The sequence below is a fragment of the Toxorhynchites rutilus genome, chromosome 2 (assembly GCF_029784135.1).
Source record: "Toxorhynchites rutilus septentrionalis strain SRP chromosome 2, ASM2978413v1, whole genome shotgun sequence".
NCBI lineage: Eukaryota > Metazoa > Arthropoda > Insecta > Diptera > Culicidae > Toxorhynchites > Toxorhynchites rutilus.
Window position 1 is genome coordinate 35,525,881 of NC_073745.1, and position 21,934 is coordinate 35,547,814.

At 44.0% G+C, this 21,934-nt stretch overlaps 1 protein-coding gene across 1 annotated transcript; it reads right to left on the reverse strand.

Moving 5' to 3' along the window:
- Positions 1–6,605: 6,605 nt before the first annotated feature.
- LOC129765656 (uncharacterized) lies at positions 6,606–21,137 on the reverse strand. Its single transcript, XM_055766066.1, has 3 exons — positions 20,682–21,137; positions 9,216–11,221; positions 6,606–9,159 (listed from the first exon to the last, which is right to left on the reverse strand). The coding sequence occupies exons 1-3, from the start codon at positions 21,135–21,137 to the stop codon at positions 6,606–6,608; spliced, it is 5,016 nt and encodes a 1,671-aa protein (XP_055622041.1).
- Between the last annotated feature and the right edge of the window lie 797 nt (positions 21,138–21,934).

Genomic DNA, 21,934 nt, shown 5'->3' on the forward strand with positions numbered 1-21,934 from the left:
ATGAGTCCAATTAACTTCTATCACGATATTTTTGACGTAAGAGATGACGTAATGGACGAAAAAATCAATTCGGGTACCAAATCAGAAAACATGTCACGTTTTTGTGTAATAGTTTTAACGTTAACTATGTTTGCTATGAACGGATTTTAATGATTTGTTTGACATGCTATACAAAATTGGAAGCAATCCCTTCTTCCCACACATTTGTGATGTGAAATCCTGTATTTACCTGCCCCGGCTGTCGTCTAAAACGAGCAACTAATGCAGTGGCGAGCACGATATTTATGTATCACTGCATAACAGATGCACGCAAATCGATCGCTCGGAATGCAAATGCATTGTTCCTCCTACATTTTCCATCACACAGTCTCGCTGCAGTCAATGAGCAGTCAACACATGTTTATGATTTTTTTATTATTTAATTTATTGTGTCCACACCCGTGAATTCTTATTGTCCCGGCAACTGCATAGATTCCGCTTTGATGTTGATTTCATCACAGCCATTCCATGCCAGACCGATATAGTGGTTTTCAGATTTTCGTGAAAAGTGGTAGTATTTTTCAATTTATCGCAAAATATTAGACCCTATTTTTTTTATTTTTTCACTGTCCATTGTGTCCATTTTCATTTTAGGGTGGTTCGAAAAATCAACCTTTTCACTTTTTTTCACTTCATAGATTCAGATGATCGATATATCAAATTGAAATCAATTAGCCAGTCTTTTTTCGAAAAAAAATTACCTTTAAAAAAATGGATATTGCTTTTGTAATTATTGATTGTATTTGTTTTTGCAGTTCACATGGCTTTGGACTAGGGGGCGCTATATTTTTTTATATTCTTTCTTGAAAGCTGAGGATTTTTTACATAACATATCCAAAAATCAGATAGGCTTTATTTCGTTTTTGAGTTATAATTTTTCACAGTTAACCAATGGTTCGAAAAATCAATTTTGCCTCTTTTTCCACCACAAAAACTCATAACTTTTGAACTACTGTACCGATTTAGATGATTGATATATCAAATTAAAGCCTATGACATAGTGTTCCTGAAAAATATTGAACGTTGAAATAAAACCGAATTTTGTTTTCGTAATTATTAATTGTATTTGTTCTTTAAAATTTAATCGATTAAAGATAAAGGGCGCTATATTGATTTATGTTTTTTGTAGAAAGCTGAGTTTTTTTTATATATTAATATCCTAAAATCATAGAAAAGCTTTTTCTTTCGTTTTTGAGTTGTCTTTTTCTTTGTAGAATAATGACTTAAAAACGAATAAACACCTCAATAGAAAAAAATACAATTAATAGTTACGAGAACAAAATAATTTTTTTTCGCGAATTTAAGAAGACTATACCATAGGCTTTAATTTGATATATGAGGGGCTTAGAATGCAAGGGGTGTAAGTGACTTGATCGATTTCACTTCATCAACTTTTTCTTTGGTTAATAACTCAATTGCAAAAACGTTCCAATTTAAGTTTGCTATAGAATCTGATAGGTGAGGTTCTGACCTATCTTCCACATTGTCAAATACAGCTGGGAATGTATTTAAGGCTAAGATATGACCAAAAGAACACCTGAACAGCGCGCGGACAGGAGACCAAGACGGCGTTGAGGAGGACTACACCGGTGCAATGAACAACGACGACGTACCACCCCCAACGATAGTTGAAGTTAAGGAGGCCATTAATCAGCTCAAGAACCACAAGGCAGCTGGTAAGGATGGCCTCGTAGCGGAGCTCTTCAAGGGAGGTCCGAGAAAACTTGTAGAGTGTATGCACCGGTTGATAGTCAGGATCTGGGACACAGAACAGCTACCGGAGGAGTGGAAGGACGGGGTAATCTGCCCCATCTATAAAAAAGGCGACAAGTTGGATTGTGGAAACTATCGTGCCATCACAATCCTGAATGGTGCCTACAAAATTTTGTCTCAGATCCTCTTCCGCCGCCTATCGCCAATAGTAAGTAGATTTGTGGGAAGTTATCAGACCGGATTCATGCTGGTTGCTCGACGACAGACCAGATTTTTACACTGCGGCAGATCCTCCAAAAGTGCCGCGAGTATCAGGTCCCTACACATCACATCTTCGTCGACTACAAGGCCGCATATGATACAATCGACCGACGACAGCTATGGAGGATCATGGACGAACACGGCTTTCCCCGAAAGCTGACAAGACTGATTCAGGCAACGATGAACGGTGTGCGGTGCAGTGTGCGGATCTCAGGTGAGCTGTCGGAATCATTTGAGACTCACAGGGGACTTTGACAAGGCGATGGATTCTCCTGTCTGCTCTTCAACGTGGCGCTGGAAGGTGTTATGCGGAAAGCGGGCTTCAACATGCGGGGCACGATTTTCAACAAGTCTAGTCAGTTTATCTGCTTCGCCGACGACGTGGACATAATCGGAAGAACACATGCGACGGTAGCCGACTTGTATACCCGACTGAAACACGAAGCAGGGCTGATTGGGATTGGGATCAATGCGTCTAAGACTAAATACATGCTAGCTGGAGGGACTGATCGCAACAGAGTTCTTCTTGGTAGTAGTGTTGTGATCGACGGCGACGAGCTCGAGGTGGTAGAGCAATTTGTCTACCTTGGCTCGTTGATAACAACTGACAACAACAACAGCCGTGAAATTCGAAGACGCATTGTCAATGAAAGTCGAGCCTACTATGGGCTCTGCAAATACTTGAGGTCCAACAAACTCCGACCCCGTACGAAGTGTACCATGTACAAATCCCTAATTCGACCGGTTGTTCTCTATGGGCACGAAGCATGGACGATGCTTGAAGAGGACTCACAAGCGCTTGGAGTTTTCGAACGCCGAGTGCTCAGAACAATATACGGTGGTGTACAGGAAAGCGGAGTATGGAGAAGGAGAATGAACCACGAACTGGCGCAACTCTACGGCGAACCCAGCATTCAGAAAGTAGCCAAGGCTGGACGAGTGCGATGGGCAGGGCATGTTGCAAGATTGCCGGACAGCAGCCCTGCAAAGATGGTGTTCGCATCGAATCCGGTAGGAACAAGAAGGAGAGGAGCCCAGCGAGCGAGGTGGTTGGACCAGGTGGAGCAGGACTTGGCAAGAATCGGTGCAGCCGGGAGTTGGAGAACTGCAGCCATGAATCGGGATTATTGGAGAAAAATTGTGAAGAAGATCTAATCTCTCAATGGGATATAGTATCATTATAAGTAAATAAATGACCAAAAGAGAGAGTCGATGTAGAAAAATCGATCAAAAAACTTACACCTAAGCTAAGCTTTCAAGGAAAAATATAAAAAAATAGCTGTACCCTGCCACGCTTTGCTGTGGCACGTTGTGGCATAGTTGAGTAGTTTTTTTTTCAATTTCTCATGTTGTAACAACAATCCTAGATGTGTTTAGTTGTTTTGTATATTGTCTCATAGTTTGAGTTCAATCGATTCCGAAGTTTTAGAATTTTTCTTAACATCATTTCAGTTTATGATTTTTTCAAACACTTGAAAAAAAAAATGTTTCCGTCAAATACTGAATAGTCGATTTTCATTAGAAGCTCAATTTCATAAATTTACTATGGCCATATGAAAAATCATTTTTCTGGTTTTTTTTTCAATGTTTTATGCCGTAACAACATTCTATGAAGTAGATTTTATATTGTGTCCAACTTTGAGCTCAATAGATTCCGAATTTTTCAAGTTTTTGACGCATACACAAACGAACAGAACATTTTTGTATGTATAGATATAGTGCTCTCTGGTCCAAAACCATGTAAACAGAAAAAACAAATACAATCAATAATTATAAAAACTAAATCCAAATGTCTTGTAAGTATAGTATTGTTTTCGAGAAATACTAGCTAATTAAATCTAATTTGACCACGATCGCTCATCTTAATCGTCATTCAACAGTCATGAATTTTTGAAAACATCATTTTTGGAAAAAGTTGATTTTTCGAACCTGCCTAAAATGAAAATGAACACCCTAATTAAAAAATAAGAAAACGCAGATCTAATATTTTGCGATAAAGATTATTTTTGCAAAATTACAGCAGATTTTGTAATATAACACTATAACAATCCTGTTTTTGGCACTTTTTTGAAATCGATAAAAAAATATGTTTTATTGTCAAAGTGACAAATTATCCTTGTGCAGAATGTATTGGAGTTTTAAAAACTGCCTTTTGATTTGCGGTACGATGGTTATTTATTAAATAATTCGTGATCAAATTTTCATTCAAATTGAAATATTTCTGTATGGAAAGATCTTACAGAAACGTTGTAGGAACCAAATGAACGCCTGTTTCATCACCGGGAATAAGTGATATTCACTAGGGACGATATCTGAGGAGTGAGGAGGATGATCGAACCCAGTCCATTTGAATTTTCTCAATTGCGAGCAGAATGGGGCCGCGCATTATCGTGGATTAGGAACACTCCTTTCGTCAATAAACCTGGCCTTTTGTTCTTAATCGGTTCAAAACTTCACAATACTATGGTGATGAAACAGGCGTTCGGCGGTCAACGATTCGATAATACTGAAGAAATTCGTGACGCAGTTACATCGTACTTCAAAAAGTTGGACGCTACGCACTTAGCACTCGGAATAGAAAAACTCGTGCCACGCTATTAAAAATGCCTCGAACGTGACGGTGATTATATAGAAAAATAGAAAATAAAACATAGAATACGAAAATGACCTTTTATTGACCACTGAAACTTATTTTTTGAACGACCCTCTTAGTATGCAATCTAGATTTAAAAAAACTATGTATAAACACCAAAAACACATGAATGGCTTGCAAATATAAATGTAATATTTGTAGTAAATAAATGAGTATTTTTTTTTAATGCTCATAATTTATTTTTCGTCTACAACGAATATTTTCGATGGCACAGATTTTTGGGGAAAAAACACAGATGAGAAAATTTTTTGACCCCTCTGGTACAGATTTGAATGTGGCAACACTGCTCCAGGCCATTTGAAGAGCTTGTGAATCTTCAATTGTTTGGATAGTTTTATTCTCATCTATACGTCGTTTTTTCTTTGGAACACACCTATTGTGCCAAAACAATGCCAAACAAGATTCACAAATTCGCATTGTATCATCCAACGGATGGGTATATCCCAGCAAACGTATTTTCTCTATTACTGTTGATGTTGACCGACGTAGTTTATTGCGGTTACACTTGGGGTTGTTAATACCAGCACTGCATTTGCAATCTTTGCAAATTCTGGAGATCACAGCTTGACTTATGTTGCTAAACAATGTCACACTTTTCTTTGTTGAATTCTGATGATTACGCAGAAACAAAATAATGCTATTTCTTTTCCGCCACTTTCCATTTGCTGCCGGTCACGACTGGTAATTTTCAAACAACTACAGAGCCATTTTTATTCATCCTTTAGATATCTATACAATCCATTTTCTATCATATCTACAGTGACTCTTAATAGATACCTAAATCTACAACAACTATTCGATATATGACTGTCCGATCAAGAGATTTTTGGCAAATGGCTATTGTTTGAGAACTGTCATTGCTCTCTGAATTGAAACTTATTGTATTTGACTGCAAAAACAAGCTGAAAACTGTACTTTAGCATCCAAGGGTCACCATAAATCTATTTCTACCTGTTATTGAGTTTTTTCTATAACTGTACGCAAAAAAAAAATTGAAAATTTTCGAGAAAAAAAACTTGAAAAAGTTTTTGTCAGAAAAACTTTTTTTCCGTAAATATGCACAAGTTGCGATGTATGAAAGAAGTTTAGGGTACATATTTATCTACCATTTCATCATAATCTGGGATGACCATTTTGAGAAAATCGACATTTAGTTTTTGAAATCGATTTTTTTCGGCGTGGGATTTCATAAAATATTTTTTCATTATTTTTTTGAAGATTCAATGATTTTCCTAAAACTCTTTGCAGAGATGATGCAATTTCGTGTCTGGAGGGCCAAAGGCGCAAATAATGAGCTGTGAAAAGCTTAAAAATAGGTTTGTATGTATGCGAGCAGACATCTCTTTCTGTTTTCTTTTCTCATTTCATTTGGGATTGTGCAAAAAAGGTCCTTACGACGTCAATGGGGATCGAACCAAGAACAGCTGGAACGCAGAGCTATTTCACACGACCACGCTATCCATACAGCTGCCAGTGCTGTTGAATAAAAACGTGATAATATTACACCTCATCATAAAATAAAGTTGGAAAGTGTGTGTACTGTAATGGTTTGCCGGAAATGTTCCGGTCTAAAACTCACGATGGCGGACACGAATAAGAAAAATACCTTTCGGATAGCCTTTAACAAAGATGTTAACTCGATGAACTCTCAATGGCAAGTAGTTCAATTTATTCCTCTCGGTTCTTTCTTCCACAACGTATGATTGACAATGCATGAATGTGAGTGTGTGTGTGTTTCCTCTCTTTCTCAGCTGTCATAGTGTATAAGGTAAGTGTATAGTTAAGGTAAGTACATTTTCATATTGATTTCGTGTTGTTTTCATTCTAGGTTTTAATAAAGGTAAGTATATTTGTATTGATTTTCTTTCTTTTCATTCTAGGGTAAGGTAAGTATGGTGTAAGGATCCGCAACATACCGGCCCCCGTTGAAGCGCAGCATTCAACTGCAAATAATTGAAGGTGGTTGTTCTGCATTCGGTTGAATGCAATCCGTACGGTACGTATTATCAACATCAATGGGTAGCAAACATAATTCGGTTGTAGCACGACGACGAATGCCAGCTTGCGTGCGCACATCTACAACACGAATAATCCCATCAACGTTCGGATAGACAGCCACAACGCGCCCGAGAGGCCATTGCTTGGGAGGCGCGTTGTCTTTCTTCAATAGAACCATGGATCCGATTGTAAAAAGGGTTGGGGTGCTCCTCCATTTGGCTGGCCGTTGATGTAACAAGCTTATGTACTCCTTTGACCAGCGCTTCCAAAGATCGTTAATGGATCGCTGAGATGCCTGGAATCGGGAGAGTCGATTAATTGGTGTGTTTGAGTAGTCTGGTTCCGGGAGACGGAAGGCGGGTTCTCCTAATAGGAAGTGAGCTGGCGTGAGCACGGATAAGTCTTCTGGATGGTTGGAAAGCGGTGTCAATGGTCGAGAGTTCATCATACACTCGGCTTGAGCGATGGCAGTTCGCAGATCGTCCATGTGATACGGTGAAGACCCCATTATTCGTTGAAAATGGTATTTGAAGGCCTTTACTGCCGCCTCCCATAAGCCGCCAAAGTGCGGGGCTCGAGGCGGAATGAACTGGAATTCGATGCCTTCCTCCAAACACTCGTTTGTTAAATGATTGGATCTTAGTTGTTCAATGAGCTTTTGTCGCATCTCCTTAACTTCGCGAATCGCGCCAATAAACGAGGTGCTGTTATCGCAGTGAACGACACGAACACGACCGACTCGGCTAACGAAGCGTCTAAGCGAATTCACACACGCGGCTGCTGACAACCCGGCAACGATGTCTAGCACAACGGCTTTTACGGCGAAGCACACGTACACTGCGACCCAGACTTTTACCGAAGCGCCCCTTCCCGCGAGAGGTCGAACGAGAAACGGCCCGCAGTAATCTAGCCCCGTGTGTTCGAAAACCTTTGCTGGCGTAATACGTGAAGCAGGCAGTGGCGCCATATATTGTTCACTTGCTTTCGGGCGGCAACGAAAACATGTCACGCAACGATGGACTGTCCTTCGAACTAGATCCCTGCCACGGATAGGCCAGAAGCGCTGCCTAATTGTTGCGAGTAACTGTGTGGGTCCAGCATGAAGAGTTTGATGATGAATCGATCTAGCTATTAGCTTTGAGAGCTGATGATCTGCCGGTAGTACCATCGGGAAACGGCTGTCGTATGAATTTGAGAGTTCAGCGAGACGACCATGAATGCGCAGAAGTCCATTTGAATCGAACATATGATCAAGATTCTTGATAGGCGATTTGAATTGAACATCTTTTAGCGATGGTTTTGCTTGGTTTTTACTCTTTAAATATTGCAGCTCTGCATTGAAAGCAGTGTGTTGTGCGAGACGTACGAGAGTTTTCAAAGCGCTGTCGTATTCGTCTACGGTTATATTGCCCGTATTGCGTTTAGTCTTTGTAGTTTTGCAGTTGAAGGCAAATCGCTTGCAGTACGCGGTGATTCTGAGCAGAGGCGCAAGTTCGGAGTATGCATGGATCAGAGAATCATCAGGAACACTCACATGAAGCGCCACAGTTACCTTACGTTCGGTCGCTTGCAGATCTAGCAGTGAGGGTGACAATGTGACAATTTCATTTGGCCAGTTTTGGGGTGGAAACAGCAGAAACGATGGCCCATGCCACCAAAGGTTATCCTGCAAGATGTGTTGTGGTTCAGCTCCTCTCGAGATACAATCTGCTGGATTGTCCGTGGTAGGGACGTGTCGCCACTGGAAGCCCTTGGTAAGTCGTTGGATTTCTGCAACGCGATTTGACACAAAGACTTTCCATGTGGAAGACGGTGTATTTATCCAGTGCAAGACGATAGTGGAATCTGTCCCGAATGTTAATTTTCCGGCAAACTTTGTTGTGTGAAGGACACTATCAGCTAGCTGGCTTCCCAGAACGGCTGCGCACAGCTCTAAACGGGGAATGGATAGCCCACTTGTAGGAGCTACACGAGACTTGGCGATCAGCAAATGACTGGTCTTGAAACCAGCAGCAGCAGATACTACGTAGATGCAGCAGCCGTATCCCTTTTCGGATGCATCTGTGAAGCAATGCAGCTCGTATTCATCCGATTCGAAGCTTCGAACCCATCGTGGTATACGAAGACCCTTAATTGTTGCAAGTGATGCTCGAAAGGACAGCCACCAAGATTGCAACTGGTCCGGAAGTTCATCAACCCAATCCAGGTTTAATTGCCATAATCGCTGGAGAAACATCTTGGCACTGGCGACTACTGGTCCTACGAGACCCAAAGGATCGAAGATCTGAGACATCTCTGAGAGAGCAATACGTTTGGTTATTCTGTTAATCGTCGGTAACTGCGGAACCTTGAAGCCATACATATCCTCTGCTGGAAACCAGAAGAGACCCAGAGTTTTGATAGACGATGTTTGATCAAGTTCAAGTACGTTTAATGTTTCCAAATCTTCTTCAGCAATATGTTCTAGAATCTTCGGATGATTAGCACTCCACTTCCTAAGAGAGAATCCGGCGCGGCCAAGTAGACTGATTAGCTGTTTACTAGATTCTACCAGTTGTCCAAACTATCGGATCCCGTCAACACATCATCCACATCAAAATCCTGCCTCACAATCGGTTTTGCTAATGGAAAATCTTCTCCTTCATCCTCAGCTAGCTGGTTAAGGGTCCGTGTCGCAAGAAATGGAGCACACGAGGTTCCGTAAGTGACGGTATTCAAAAAATATGCTTTCATTGGATCGGACTCAAGCTGCCTCCAAAGAATTTGCTGTAATGGGCGGTCTTCAGGGTGTACCATGATCTGGCGGTACATTTTCTCGATGTCTGCTGTCATAACGTACCGATGAAAACGAAAATTGAGAACTATGGACAAAAGAGTGGGTTGTACCGTGGGACCTGTGAGCAGGAGATCGTTCAGCGACAAGTGGTTGGTGCTTTTGCACGATCCATCGAAGACCACTCTGGTTTTGGTCGTTGTTGAATCAGGACGAGAGATTGCATGATGGGGCACAGAACTAAATCTTCGAGCAGCTGCGCTCCATGTTTCGCCAATAAGAGGGAGCATTTCTCGACGAACGGGCAGGCGGACCACGTAACGTCCATCAGCATTCCGGCTGTGAGTATTCATGAAATGAGTTTCACACTGCTGTTCTTCAGCAGTGTAAGCTTTACAATGATCGAAATCTTCCACTTCCCAAAACTTCTTGATATGTGTGTCCAAATGGTCAAGAGTAGAAATAAGACACGTAACTGGTGAAGGTGTACTGGTGGGAACCTTTCCGGCGATGACGTATCCCAGACTCGTTTTCTGAAGTACTGGAAGGTGTTCATTGAAAGTGATTTGCTCTGCCTGTAGAATCATGGAGAACAGCTCAGCTCCAACGATAATGTCAATGCCATTGCTAACGTTGAATTGTGGGTCCGCTAATGGTATATTGTTGGGAATTTTCCAGGTATGAACGTCTACCGTCCTAGTTGGCAGACTGATGGTCAGTTTCGGTAACACTAGACACTCCATACTCTGCTCGAATAAGCCATGTCGAGATGATAACTCCACTGACACTGAGTATCGGACGTTCACAACGGCTTGGCCGATGCCGCTTACTGGCAGATTCACTTTACTGCGACTCAATGCAAGGCGTTGACATAACGACTCGGAAATAAAATTTGACTGTGATCCGCTGTCCAGAAGAGCACGGGCGACCTGGTATTGGCCGAGATTGTCTCGAACTTTGACAAGAGCAGTGAACAACAAAACAGTGGAATCGCTAACTGGAACTGGTGTGACTGTCTGACAGGTTTTGGAGGAAGATGCGACTGTACCGTACGAAGCGGGGAAGGGCGCAAAAACCGACGGCGACGACGACGAAACCGAACGGTCACCAAAAGTGCCAACGAAGTCACTTAACAAAGCTACGGAGGGATGCGACATTTGGTTTGCATTCTGAGGCTGCTGCTGGAGCATCGAGACAGGTTGCATGTATTGTGGAGTTTCCGTTGCGATCAATGTGGGAGAAGCAGAAAGATGCAGCAACGTGTGATGCTTCTTTTGACAGTATTTGCAGGATCCACTAGAGCAATATTTGGCCAGGTGGGTGGCCTTCAAGCAATTAATGCACAGTCCGCTACGCTTTACTGACTCGAAACGTTGTTGAGGAGTTTGTGATCGGAATAACTCACATTGAAACAAATAATGTGATTGCTTGCATGCGACACATTTTGTAGTATGCTCTGAAGGGGAATGACTGACAACCGTGCGAGGCTTAAGCTCTTTGTCCTCCCCAAATGAGATAGCAGTTTGGGAGAGCTGAAGTGATTGGAGAGTTCTTGAGTACTCATGGATAAATTTTATTAATCCTTCGTATGAAGGACGTTGGGTTTTATCCCGCTGATTTTCCCACAATTTCTGCGCGTTGGTATCCATTCGACTGAACAATAGCTCCACCAACACAGAATCCCAATGCTGTGCCTTTGTTTCTAAGGAGTCCAAAATTTGAACGTGTTTTTCGAACTCGTCGGCAAGATCCGACAATGCACTCGCTGATTCACTACGTAGAGGCTTAATGGAGAACAATGTCGAAATATGTTGCTTTATTAACAAATTTTTATCTTCGTAGCGATCGTATATTAGCTTCCAAGCTACAGCATAACTATTTGATGCTATTGGGAGTGAGCAAATGATGCGAGCTGCATCCCCTTTTAAAGATGCTCGAAGGTAATGCAATTTTTGGATGTGTGAAAGCGAAGGATTATCATGGATCATCGCTTTAAATAAATCATGGAAGCCCGCCCACTCTTCCGGCCTCCCATCAAACTCAGGAAGTCTCAGCTCTGGAAGACGTATTCCAGAGGGTACGTGATTTGCATCTGCCACTGGTGCGATAGGAGAAGGTGGTAGAGAAACTATTTTTCTGGTTAAAGAACCCTTCAATCGAAAATACAAGGTCTGAAAATCCGCACAAGTATCCGAAAATATGGGTTCTCCGCAGCGTATTGAATCCTACTCGGTTTCAATATTTTCCAGTTCTTCTATCAATTGATCTAGCCGCTGAATACGAAAGGGAACTTCGGCTGATTTCGATTCATCATAATGTTCTTCGAACTCACGTATCAAATCAATAGATCCCATGACATACGCACGCTTGGCATGCAAAAGTTTAAGTTGCTTTGCCTTTTTACTCCGTGTGGTCATCGCCATTCTATTTTGCATTCAAAAGTTATAGAAATATGCACCCACCTTATTTTCAGGTACTTAACCTCAATCGCTACGTCGTGGACGTCTTTCAGAATCGCTTTGGAATCAGCAATGAATGGGGAACAACAACCAGATTACAGGAGCAACCAAGATCTTCGGCAGCAGTAACAGCGGCAGTAACTTGAAGCAGCAACAGCGACAGTACCTTCAAGCAGCAATAGTGACAGCGTCTTGAAGCAGCAACCGCAATGGATATCACCAACAGCAGTGGATACCAGCAACAGCAACTTGTATCAGCAACAGCAATTTGTAGTGGCAACAGCAATGGTACATCGATTCTTCCTTCTTCCGCAATAAATTTGTCTTCCGGTGTCTTTGCGAAGATTACGTTCACTCTGGAGCAACTACGCAATCCGAGTTGGCTTCAATCGACATGCACGAACGACCAAAATGGCGGAGTTGGTTTTGTGACGAACAATTGCACCTTGTTAGCGAGAACACGTGGTGTTACTCGAACAAAATTCACTTTTCGGGATTGTCCCGGGTTTCGGCACCAACTTTGTGTACTGTAATGGTTTGCCGGAAATGTTCCGGTCTAAAACTCACGATGGCGGACACGAATAAGAAAAATACCTTTCGGATAGCCTTTAACAAAGATGTTAACTCGATGAACTGGCAAGTAGTTCAATTTATTCCTCTCGGTTCTTTCTTCCACAACGTATGATTGACAATGCATGAATGTGAGTGTGTGTGTGTTTCCTCTCTTTCTCAGCTGTCATAGTGTATAAGGTAAGTGTATAGTTAAGGTAAGTACATTTTCATATTGATTTCGTGTTGTTTTCATTCTAGGTTTTAATAAAGGTAAGTATATTTGTATTGATTTTCTTTCTTTTCATTTTAGGGTAAGGTAAGTATGGTGTAAGGATCCGCAACAATGTGTTCTCCAAGAAGATAAAGAAGAACATGAACGAGAATAAATCTTTCTCTGTCTGGGCCGTGTATTTGGCAAACTATACGAAAAGCTTTCATATGCTTTCATTTAAATGTGTCTCCTGTTTCCCTCGCTCATATTGGCTCTAGCATACATATTATACAAATGATATACACGTATTGGGAAGTAGATCATTTTCTGTTATTTTTCGGCTCATTTAATGTGATAAATCGTGATGCCACAAAATGTGCTAAAATTATCTTTGGATGTAGGACTATTTTCGAGTAAAAAAATGATCAAAAATATTTAGCCCTTTCCATATGTTAGTCTAGATGAATTTTCGGAAAACCAAGTATGCCAAGTTGCTTAATTAGGTAAGGTTTTCACGGCCAGAAAGTTTCATTAAGTTCTGAGAGAGTCAATCCAATCCCATAGACGAGTTGGCGCGAAATTCGTCATGTGTTTTAAATTTGAGAAAAAAAGCTACAAAAAATAATTTCTGATTGTTAAAAGATTGAAATGAAAAATATATACTCACATAATTATACCCAGTTGAACGACAGTGTTTCGTTCCAATTTTTTTTATGAGAACCTCAGAAAACTTCTCCCAGTGCAAAACGTAGTTTTTTATCCCCCACATACATAAATAATCGAAACAGGCTTTCGGGCAATTTTTACCAATGTACGAAGCGCTCCCGGTTTTAGCGTGTTTCGTACGTTCCAAGCTACACCACTTGCAAAGTTGTGCTTTTTTTCCTCTGTACACTCTCTAGTCCTAATTGGACTAATAACCCGCCCAATATGTGAGCAATATTGCCAAATTTCCTTCTAATTGAAGTTAGTAAATCATACCGCTGCTGGCAGGCTGGCAATCTGATCCACTGCTGCTGCCGTGCAGGAATTTGCCCAGCATGCACTTTTGGCCGGTGTCCAACTGTGGGGTGGGCTAAAATAAAATGCACACTAGAATGCACCTGCACCTCGAGCAGGTTTCACCCGATCGATGCAAGGTTTCGCGCCGCTACTTATGATTAGAAAGGTGCCAATTGTTTTCATATGCATAGAACAAAATTCATTGTCGTGACGGGGGGAGACATATAAGGTTCATCCTTGCGAAACGAACCATTTAATTGTAAACAAGATCGTAAAAAGTCCGTCCGCATCGGATCGATTGTAATCGCACATCAGGACAGCAGCAAAGCTCAAGCGGCTGAATCTTACAATTATTAGAACAGACTGCACCTTCGACACGCGGGTGTCCCCGAGATGCTTTCAGGTCGATTGTGCTGCTTGGCTTGCTCACTCTGCGGATGCTGGCTGGGGACACAGGGTGGCAGAGAAAAGGGTGCGCGTTCGTGTGTCGTCCGTGTTTTTGTTCTATTATTACGTTTTGCTCGTTAATTGATTCCGCGGTAAGGGTAACGTTTTCACAGATAAATAGATGAGTACAATCGTTTATTTTTTTTTAGTACTGTTTCTTCCAAATTAGAAGTGGTTCCTTGTATTACTTTGAAAGTTTACCATAAAATAAATGGTATTTATGAAATGTTTTATTGATAAAAATATATTTCACTTTCCTCAAAAAATGTCTCGATTCAGCTGTCGTCATCGTAGGAAACTAGGATAACTATTGAGATTGGATACCGGCGCTAGTCATTCAGGCCACTTGGCTGCCCGAAACAGATATTCCTCAATTTTTTAGTTCTATCAAGCGGTCAATTCCATTGTGCTCTTATATATGAGTACGTTGTTATGAATTCTCATTTTGTTTTTATTAAAATTGTCAATTGTTAATTGTGTAAATAAATTCTTTACTACTGTCATCTCTTATTGATTCATCTTTTTCATTATTCATTAATTATGATTACGAACCGTTCATTGTTTGTAGAGTTGTTTTTAATGGTTCAATAAGCTCTTGTAATTAACCTGTGGATTAAAAGAAGAATCCAGTAATTTATTATCTACCATAAAAACACATTTTTGTTCTAATAATGATGAACGCAGTCTGTTTATCTGTGCGCTTGACTACGATATGCGCTTGACCGTAAAACAAATGAATTTCCGTACTAATTGAGACGAACGAGTGAATGAGGCAAAGAAGAAGGCTTGTTCTGTTCCGCGGTTGCCTTAGCAGCAGGAGCGGCTGTAGAAAGGCGAATCAGAAGCCTCATCTGATGGACGCATTCTGAACGCGACTCGCACGAGAGCTAATGTACTAACGATAGAGGAGTGCTCATGGTCTGTTGGTGGCGATATAATAAAAAAAAAGAAATAGAGCACAGGATGGCATTCATGAAGAGGGTGCAAGGATAGCTAGATCTCATTGATCGAAATCGCTGCCACGGCGCTCCTAGAGAGCTAATTAGGATCGGTTATATGCTATTTACTCGCCGGTTCATTTGATTGAATTTGATATTGGAGCTCATATAGAGACGAGAGTTGGGGCAGAACGGATACCTTTTGATACATTCCGTTTCGTAAATGTTTAATACTGTTAAGCTGGATCAAGATTATTAGTGAATGTACAGCAATCGCCGGAAATCGTAACTGGGCCGGAAAATCAACCCGATTTTTTTCGAATTTTACTCACTAGCTGGGCTGCAAAAAAACAGGAAGTGGCTTATATCTATGGTATAACCGCAGGGGTGACGTAGGACTATCGTTGATTTAGAGATCATTTGTTTGAAGTTGATTCTAAATCCATTCTGAATGAATGAATAAATGAATATTTGGGGAACTTCGGAAACGAGAGCGTTACGTTGGAGGCTCAAGGTTTTATCATGCAATATTCGATACAAAAAACCTTGGTCTGAAGAATAATCTCCAGAAGCTTTCTTGTGCTAACTGCACTTGATTGACAAATCACAAAACCAAATGTATTATATGGATAGAAAACATCAAAATATACTCGCTTGAATGTAATTTTCAATTCCAAGGGGAACTGGCAGATTATTTTTCAGCAACGATCACTTCTATCCAGGTTTCTTCTCGATAACCAGCAAACGAAAGAGTTGCGCGCGCGCTCGTGTGTGTATGTGTGTGTGTGTGTTTTTTTTTTTTTTTTTTTTTTTTTTTTTTTATAGAGGTGAGGAACGCTCTTCCAGCCTTATCTGGGAAGGGATAACCCAGACGTCGAGTGGGGATCGCACCCACAAAAACCAAGCCCTCTACTCGTAGCCTCATTCCCCCCGGGACCACATCTAGGCGACTACTTCAGGGGGCGGCTGTGCTCATGCACTTCACGAGTTTTCAACGCAAGCTAGCGTTGATCCTTCCCTTTTTCTCTATATTCTTATTCACCATTCGTTGCTCTCCACTGCGCTTATGACCATTTTGCAGGCATCCATTTACCCGTCGAGACGTGCACCGATTAGGAAGCGCACTCCAACTTGACGCGCGCCCCGTCACAGCCACCCTCGCAGGATTTCGCTTCCCATCGGAGCGCCGATTAGGTAGTGCCCTCCAACATAACGCGCACTCCGTCACAGCAACTCTCGTGAGGCACAAACCGATTTGGTGACGCCTTCCTAGGCGCTCGCTTCGTCGAAGTCCTCGCAGTATTCTTCCTTACAATCCACCATGAGGCATTGCCAGCAATTTGTCAATCCTTCTTGCCAGATTCCGCTTACCCGTCGAGACCGTGTACCGATTAGGAATTGTCCTCCAACTTGACGTGCAACCCGTCACAGCCACCCTCGCGGGATTTCTCACCTGTCGAGACGTGAACCGATTAGGAAGCGCCCTCCAACGTAACACGCGCCCCGTCACAGTCACCCTCGCAGGATTTCTCTTCCCAGCGGAGCGCCGATTAGGTAGTGCCCTCCAACATAACGCGCACTCCGTCACGGCCGCTCTCGTGGGGTACTCCGGTGCTTCAGATCTCACTGTGGTTCATCTCGTTATCCGCACGCTGGTCGGCCCTCCACTTCCGCTGTAGCTCGGACATGATGTGGACGATTGCACTGTTCACTGCGTTCCAGGTGCCCTCGTCACGACACATTTCCTCTACGATGTTCCCAGCATGAAGGGTAGGCAGCCCCTCGCGCCTTGTGGTGAATCTTGGACATACAAATACGACGTGTTCCGGTGTTTCTTCCACATCTCCACACTCCGGACAAAGAGGCGATCTTGCATGTCCAAACCGGTGCAGATACTGCCTGAAGCAGCCATGCCCAGACAGAAACTGTGTTAGGTGAAAATTCACCTCTCCATGTTTCCTGTTTACCCAGCCCATTAGTGTCGGTATGAGCCTGTGCGTCCATCTGCCGTTTTGAGCCGCACTCCACTCTTGCTGCCACCTAGCCATCGACTCTGCCCTCATTAGCTTCCGGATTCCTCTGGTTCCCCTCCTCATATAGCACTCGCTGTCTTCCGCCAAGATGATGTTGATAGGGACTAGCCTGGCTATGACGCAGACCGCTTCTGTTGATATGGTTCTGTACGCACTCGCAACTCGCATCGCCATGAGCCGGTACGTACTATTCAGCCTCCTCGTGTTCCGCTGAGTTTCTAACGCCGCGATCCAGGCTGGACCCCCGTATCGTAATGTCGATGAGGAGACACTAGCCAAAAGGTGCCTCTTGCTGCTGCTTGGGCCAAAGTTGTTGGGCATGATTCGTGTCAGTGCATTGATTGTCTTCGTTGCTTTTTTACAAGCGTAGTCGACGTGACTGTTGAAGTTCAGTCGATCATCGATCTGCACCCCCAGGTATTTCAAATCTCGCTTCGAAGTTATCAAGTGCTCTCCGATGGTGATTTCTGCACGTTGCACCGCCCTGCGGTTGCTGACAATCAACATTTCCGTCTTGTGGTGGGCTATCTGCAGTTTCACACTTTGCATCCACCTTACGATCATGTCTATCGATTCGGTCGCGAGCATTTCGACCCGTTCCAAGGATTCTCCGGTCACGAGAATAAAAATGTCATCCGCGAAGCCAATGATCTCCACACCTCTGGGCAGATTCAGTTTTAGTACGCCATCGTACATGCTGTTCCAGAGCGATGGACCCAGGATAGAGCCCTGCGGAACTCCAGCCGTAGTTTTAATCTGCGCCTGGCCCGTGTTTGTCTCGCACACCAGCACACGGTTCTCGAAGTAGCTTCTCAGTATTCTACACAGGTATTCAGGGACTCTCATCGTGTGGAGCGCAGTCGCGATGGCCTCCCAGCTGGCACTATTGAACGCGTTCTTAACGTCGATCGTTATCACTGCGCAGTATCGATTTCCTCTGAGCTTCTGTTTGGATGCTCTGTTTGCTCTTTCGACCACTATGCGAATGGCATCTACCGTGGATCTCCCTTTCCGAAATCCGAATTGACTATCGGACAGTCCACGAACTCCCTCCGTGCATTCCGTCAGCCTATTGAGGATGATTCTCTCCAAAAGTTTCCCCAGAGTGTCCAACAGGCATATGGGTCTATACGATGCTGGATCACCCGGCGTCTTTCCTGGTTTGGGCAGTAGTACTAGCTTTTGTACCTTCCATCGATCCGGAAAGTAGCATTCGTCTAGACACTTCTGCATTGCTGTCCTGAACATATCAGGGAATGCTAGGACTGCCGCTTTTAAAGCTACGTTGGGGATTCCATCTGGGCCAGGCGCTTTCTTCGTTTTGAGACGTTTCATAGCTGCAACTAGCTCGTCGTTCGTCACCTCTCTGCGTTCGATGTTATCCTCATCCTCTCCATATGGCATGGGTGGCCAGGTCGTTGGGTCGTGCTGCGGAAATAACCCTTCCACGATAGTTTTTAATTTTTCGGGACACATTTCGGAAGGTGTCGTTGGGCCCCTGAGCTTCGCCATCACCACTCGGTAAGCATTGCCCCATGGATTGACGTCCACGTCCCGTCATAACTCCCTGAAGCAATTAGATTTGCTCCGCTTAATCGCCCGTTTAAGAGTGGATCTAGCCTCTCTAAATTCCACTCTCCGCTCTTCTCTGGTGTCTATGCTTGACCGTTGGAAGCGTCTTCCGGCGTTGAGGCAGTTGGCCCGAAGTACGCCAAGTGTCTCACTCCACCAGTAGGCTGGAGGTCGCTTATACCTGGGTTCCCTTTTTCTTGGCATTGTTATATCGCATGCTTTGGCTAGCGTTTCCGTCAGTTCATCTGCGTTCATGTTCAAGACGCCACTCTCCACGCGTAGTGCTTCGATGAAAAGGTCCTTGTCGAAGATTTTTGTCTTCCACCTGCGTGGGCATGTCCTAGTTATCCGTACTGCCACGGAGTGTCGTTGGCCAATGGTATAACGAATGGCTTGATGATCACTGTGTGTGTATCCTTCGCATACCCTCCATCTCATTTTTGTCATTAACGACGGACTGCAAAAAGTCAAGTCGATGATGGACTCTCGGCCATCTCGACGGAAGGTACTAGTGGTACCCTCGTTGCACAGTGTAACATCCAGCTTGGCCAGAGCTTCTAGTAAGCAAGTCCCTCTCGCGTTGGTGCATCTGCTTCCCCAATCTACTGCCCAGGCATTGAAATCCCCTCCTATAACGACTGGTTTTCGTTCGGCGAGCTCCTCGGTGAGGACATCCAGCATATAGTGGAACTGGTCCATCGTCCATCTGGGAGGTGCGTAGCAACTGCAGATGAAAATTCCGTTGATCTTTGTGATCACGAAACCCTCGCGATTCCTCGAGACTACCTCCTGAATGGGATATCGGTCCATGACCTGGATGGCGGCCATTCCCACTTTATCCGTCACCCAATTACCGTTACCGGGGGGAATGCGATACGGCTCCGCGATAATTGCGACATCACATTTTGTTTCTGTCGTTGACTGCCACAACAGTTGCTGTGCGGTGTCACAATGGTTGAGATTTATTTGGATTATCTCCATCACTGTTCGCTTGCCCTCGCCTGTTTGTACACAGGGCAATTGAAGCCTCCCGTCGTATGGTCATTACTGTCCTCGCAGAGCATACACCTTGGCTTTCCCTTGCAGTCGCTGGCAAAGTGTCCCTCTATTCCGCATTTCCTGCACAGTTTGGATCTATCTGGCCCCAAGCAGCCTTTCGCCAGATGGCCGAAGTTTAAACACTTGAAACATCGCTCCAATTGCTTTGGGACAGGCGGAACAATTCTAAAACGACCCACAGCCCAGCAGACGTTTATACTCTCTAGCTTCAGCAGCTTGTTCGCTGCGTCCGTTGGGAGACGAATCGTTGCGGTCTGCGTCCCGCGATACGCATTTCTTAATCGGATTTTCATCGGAACTTTGCCCACGATGTTTTCCTCCTCCAACTTCTGACGCAGGTCCATCTCGGTAGTGAACAGACTGAGGTTCCTGCATTCAATCGATGACTCGGAGGATAAGGCCCTTACGTTCGCTCCATCACCGAGAGCCCTTTCGACAAGATCCTTAAATGCAGAGCTCCTGATTTCTGGGTCTCTCTTCAGCTCGAACAGCATTTCGCCATTCTGGGTGCGCCTAGACTTCACCACGCTCTCCTCCAGTTTCTTGAGGCCAGGGTCCTCTCGCATTTTTTTGAAGAGGTCAGCATATGATACGTCGCCCTTGGCTTCGACGATGAGTGCATCGCCTTTGCCTCTCGCCCGCCGAGGATTAGGCTTCTTGTCATTTGGCCCCTGTTTTTTTTGATCCTCTTTCTTCTTTTTTTTCACCGTTTTCTCTTTTCTCTCCCTCTCTTTTTGCTCGTTCACTAATGTTTTCTTGTTTCTTCTCGTGACCGTGCTCCAGTCGTTTCTTTTGCTATCGGTGCCGCTCTGGTCGTCGCTGTCACCCAGCTCTTCGCTGTCGCCCTGGGCGGCACTATCGCCTTGATCGTCGTTGTCGTGGTCGTCCTTGCGTTTTTTGAGCATTTCTTCTTCTGCTGGTGAATCTTTTTTTCTTTTTTCCGAACGGTTTCGAGGAATCTTTGGCGTCACCTGTCCAGCTGCAGCTTTTTGCAACGCTTCTGCGAGTGTTTTCTCGGCAGTTTTCGTCCTTTCGACGAGTCCATCGTGCTCCTTCATAGCTCGTCCCAAAAGAGATCTTATACCCGACACCCTGGTCTTGATCTCTTTATGCACGTTGGGTTTGTCCTGCACGAATGTGTCTAGTTCTTTGACCCTTATCATGATCGTGTTCAGTATGCTTTCTCCAGTCAACCCTCCTTCCTGGGTTAAACTACCGCTGGACTTTGGCAGGAACAGGGGATTGATCCCTCGACTTTGCTGGGTCTCGGGTATTCCTCCATTACTGCCACTAGGACCTGGTGGTACCACTTGTTTCAGTATTGGCGATCGCAGCAGCTTTTTACTACCAGCGAACGCGTTGGCTTGGTCTCCTGTATCCATCATACTGTTTCTTCGTTCTTCGTTTGTTTTGTTAGTTATCTCCATTTTGGTTGGGTCCCAACTCCGGGCCGCTATCTCCGCTCGTTGTACATAGTCGCCTTTTTGTGATCCCATGGTTATCTATGCAAGCAGTGAGCCATGCAGGGGTTGACACGGTCCTTCATGGGAACCGTGTACAGAGCCGGATCAGCGCAAGTCAGGAATGTGACATCTGATGCCTAGTACCTAGTGCCTGAGCCTAGACGAGCATCGAACGTACCCGAAGACTAGCCAAGTTGTTACCGGGACGGGGGCAATCGCACTATTACCCCACCCGCCGTTTCAAGAAGGTATCACCCTTCCTTACTCAGGGAGCAGAATAGCACGACTGTCAGCCTTTAGTGTCGCATGTTGTCCGTTTCCATGTCATATCCGTTTCCATGTCATACCAGTGTGTCGTAATCAGGATCTTACTGGCGTCGATCCTGATGTGCTCGGCACTCCTCTCGCTGCTCCTGTACACGGTATTTCCCCCGTGCATTCTCAATAGGCTTTACCGCGCCCTTACTCGCGTTGTCACCCGATAAGTCGCCTTCTACGACAGGGACGGGGACCTCGACCCGAAGTGCTATTCTAGGCCGGCAGCTCCACGGCACAATGTGTGTGTGTGTGTGTGTGTGTGTGTGTGTGTGTGGCGGCTGCTTCGATGTCTTTCCGGGGAACCGTTTTTCGATGCTGATACTCTTTTGGCCACTTTCTCTTCTCCTTCTGATCGATCGGCTTTTCTGCGCTCCCTAACAGTTAAAACAAACTGATTGCATTGGTAATGAATCCCTCGATCCCTCGCCGTTCAGCTCTTTCAG

Bases quoted from the DNA above. Each gene is read 5' to 3' on its own strand.
- LOC129765656 (XM_055766066.1), bottom strand. From the start codon at position 21,137: ATGGAGATAACTAACAAAACAAACGAAGAACGAAGAAACAGTATGATG. The intron at 11,222-20,681 runs GTGACGCCAAAG...TTCTCCATTAAG, and splicing joins AAAAAGCTGCAGCTGGACAG to CCTCTACGTAGTGAATCAGC. The intron at 9,160-9,215 runs GTAGAATCTAGT...ATTCTCTCTTAG, and splicing joins TCCGATAGTTTGGACAACTG to GAAGTGGAGTGCTAATCATC.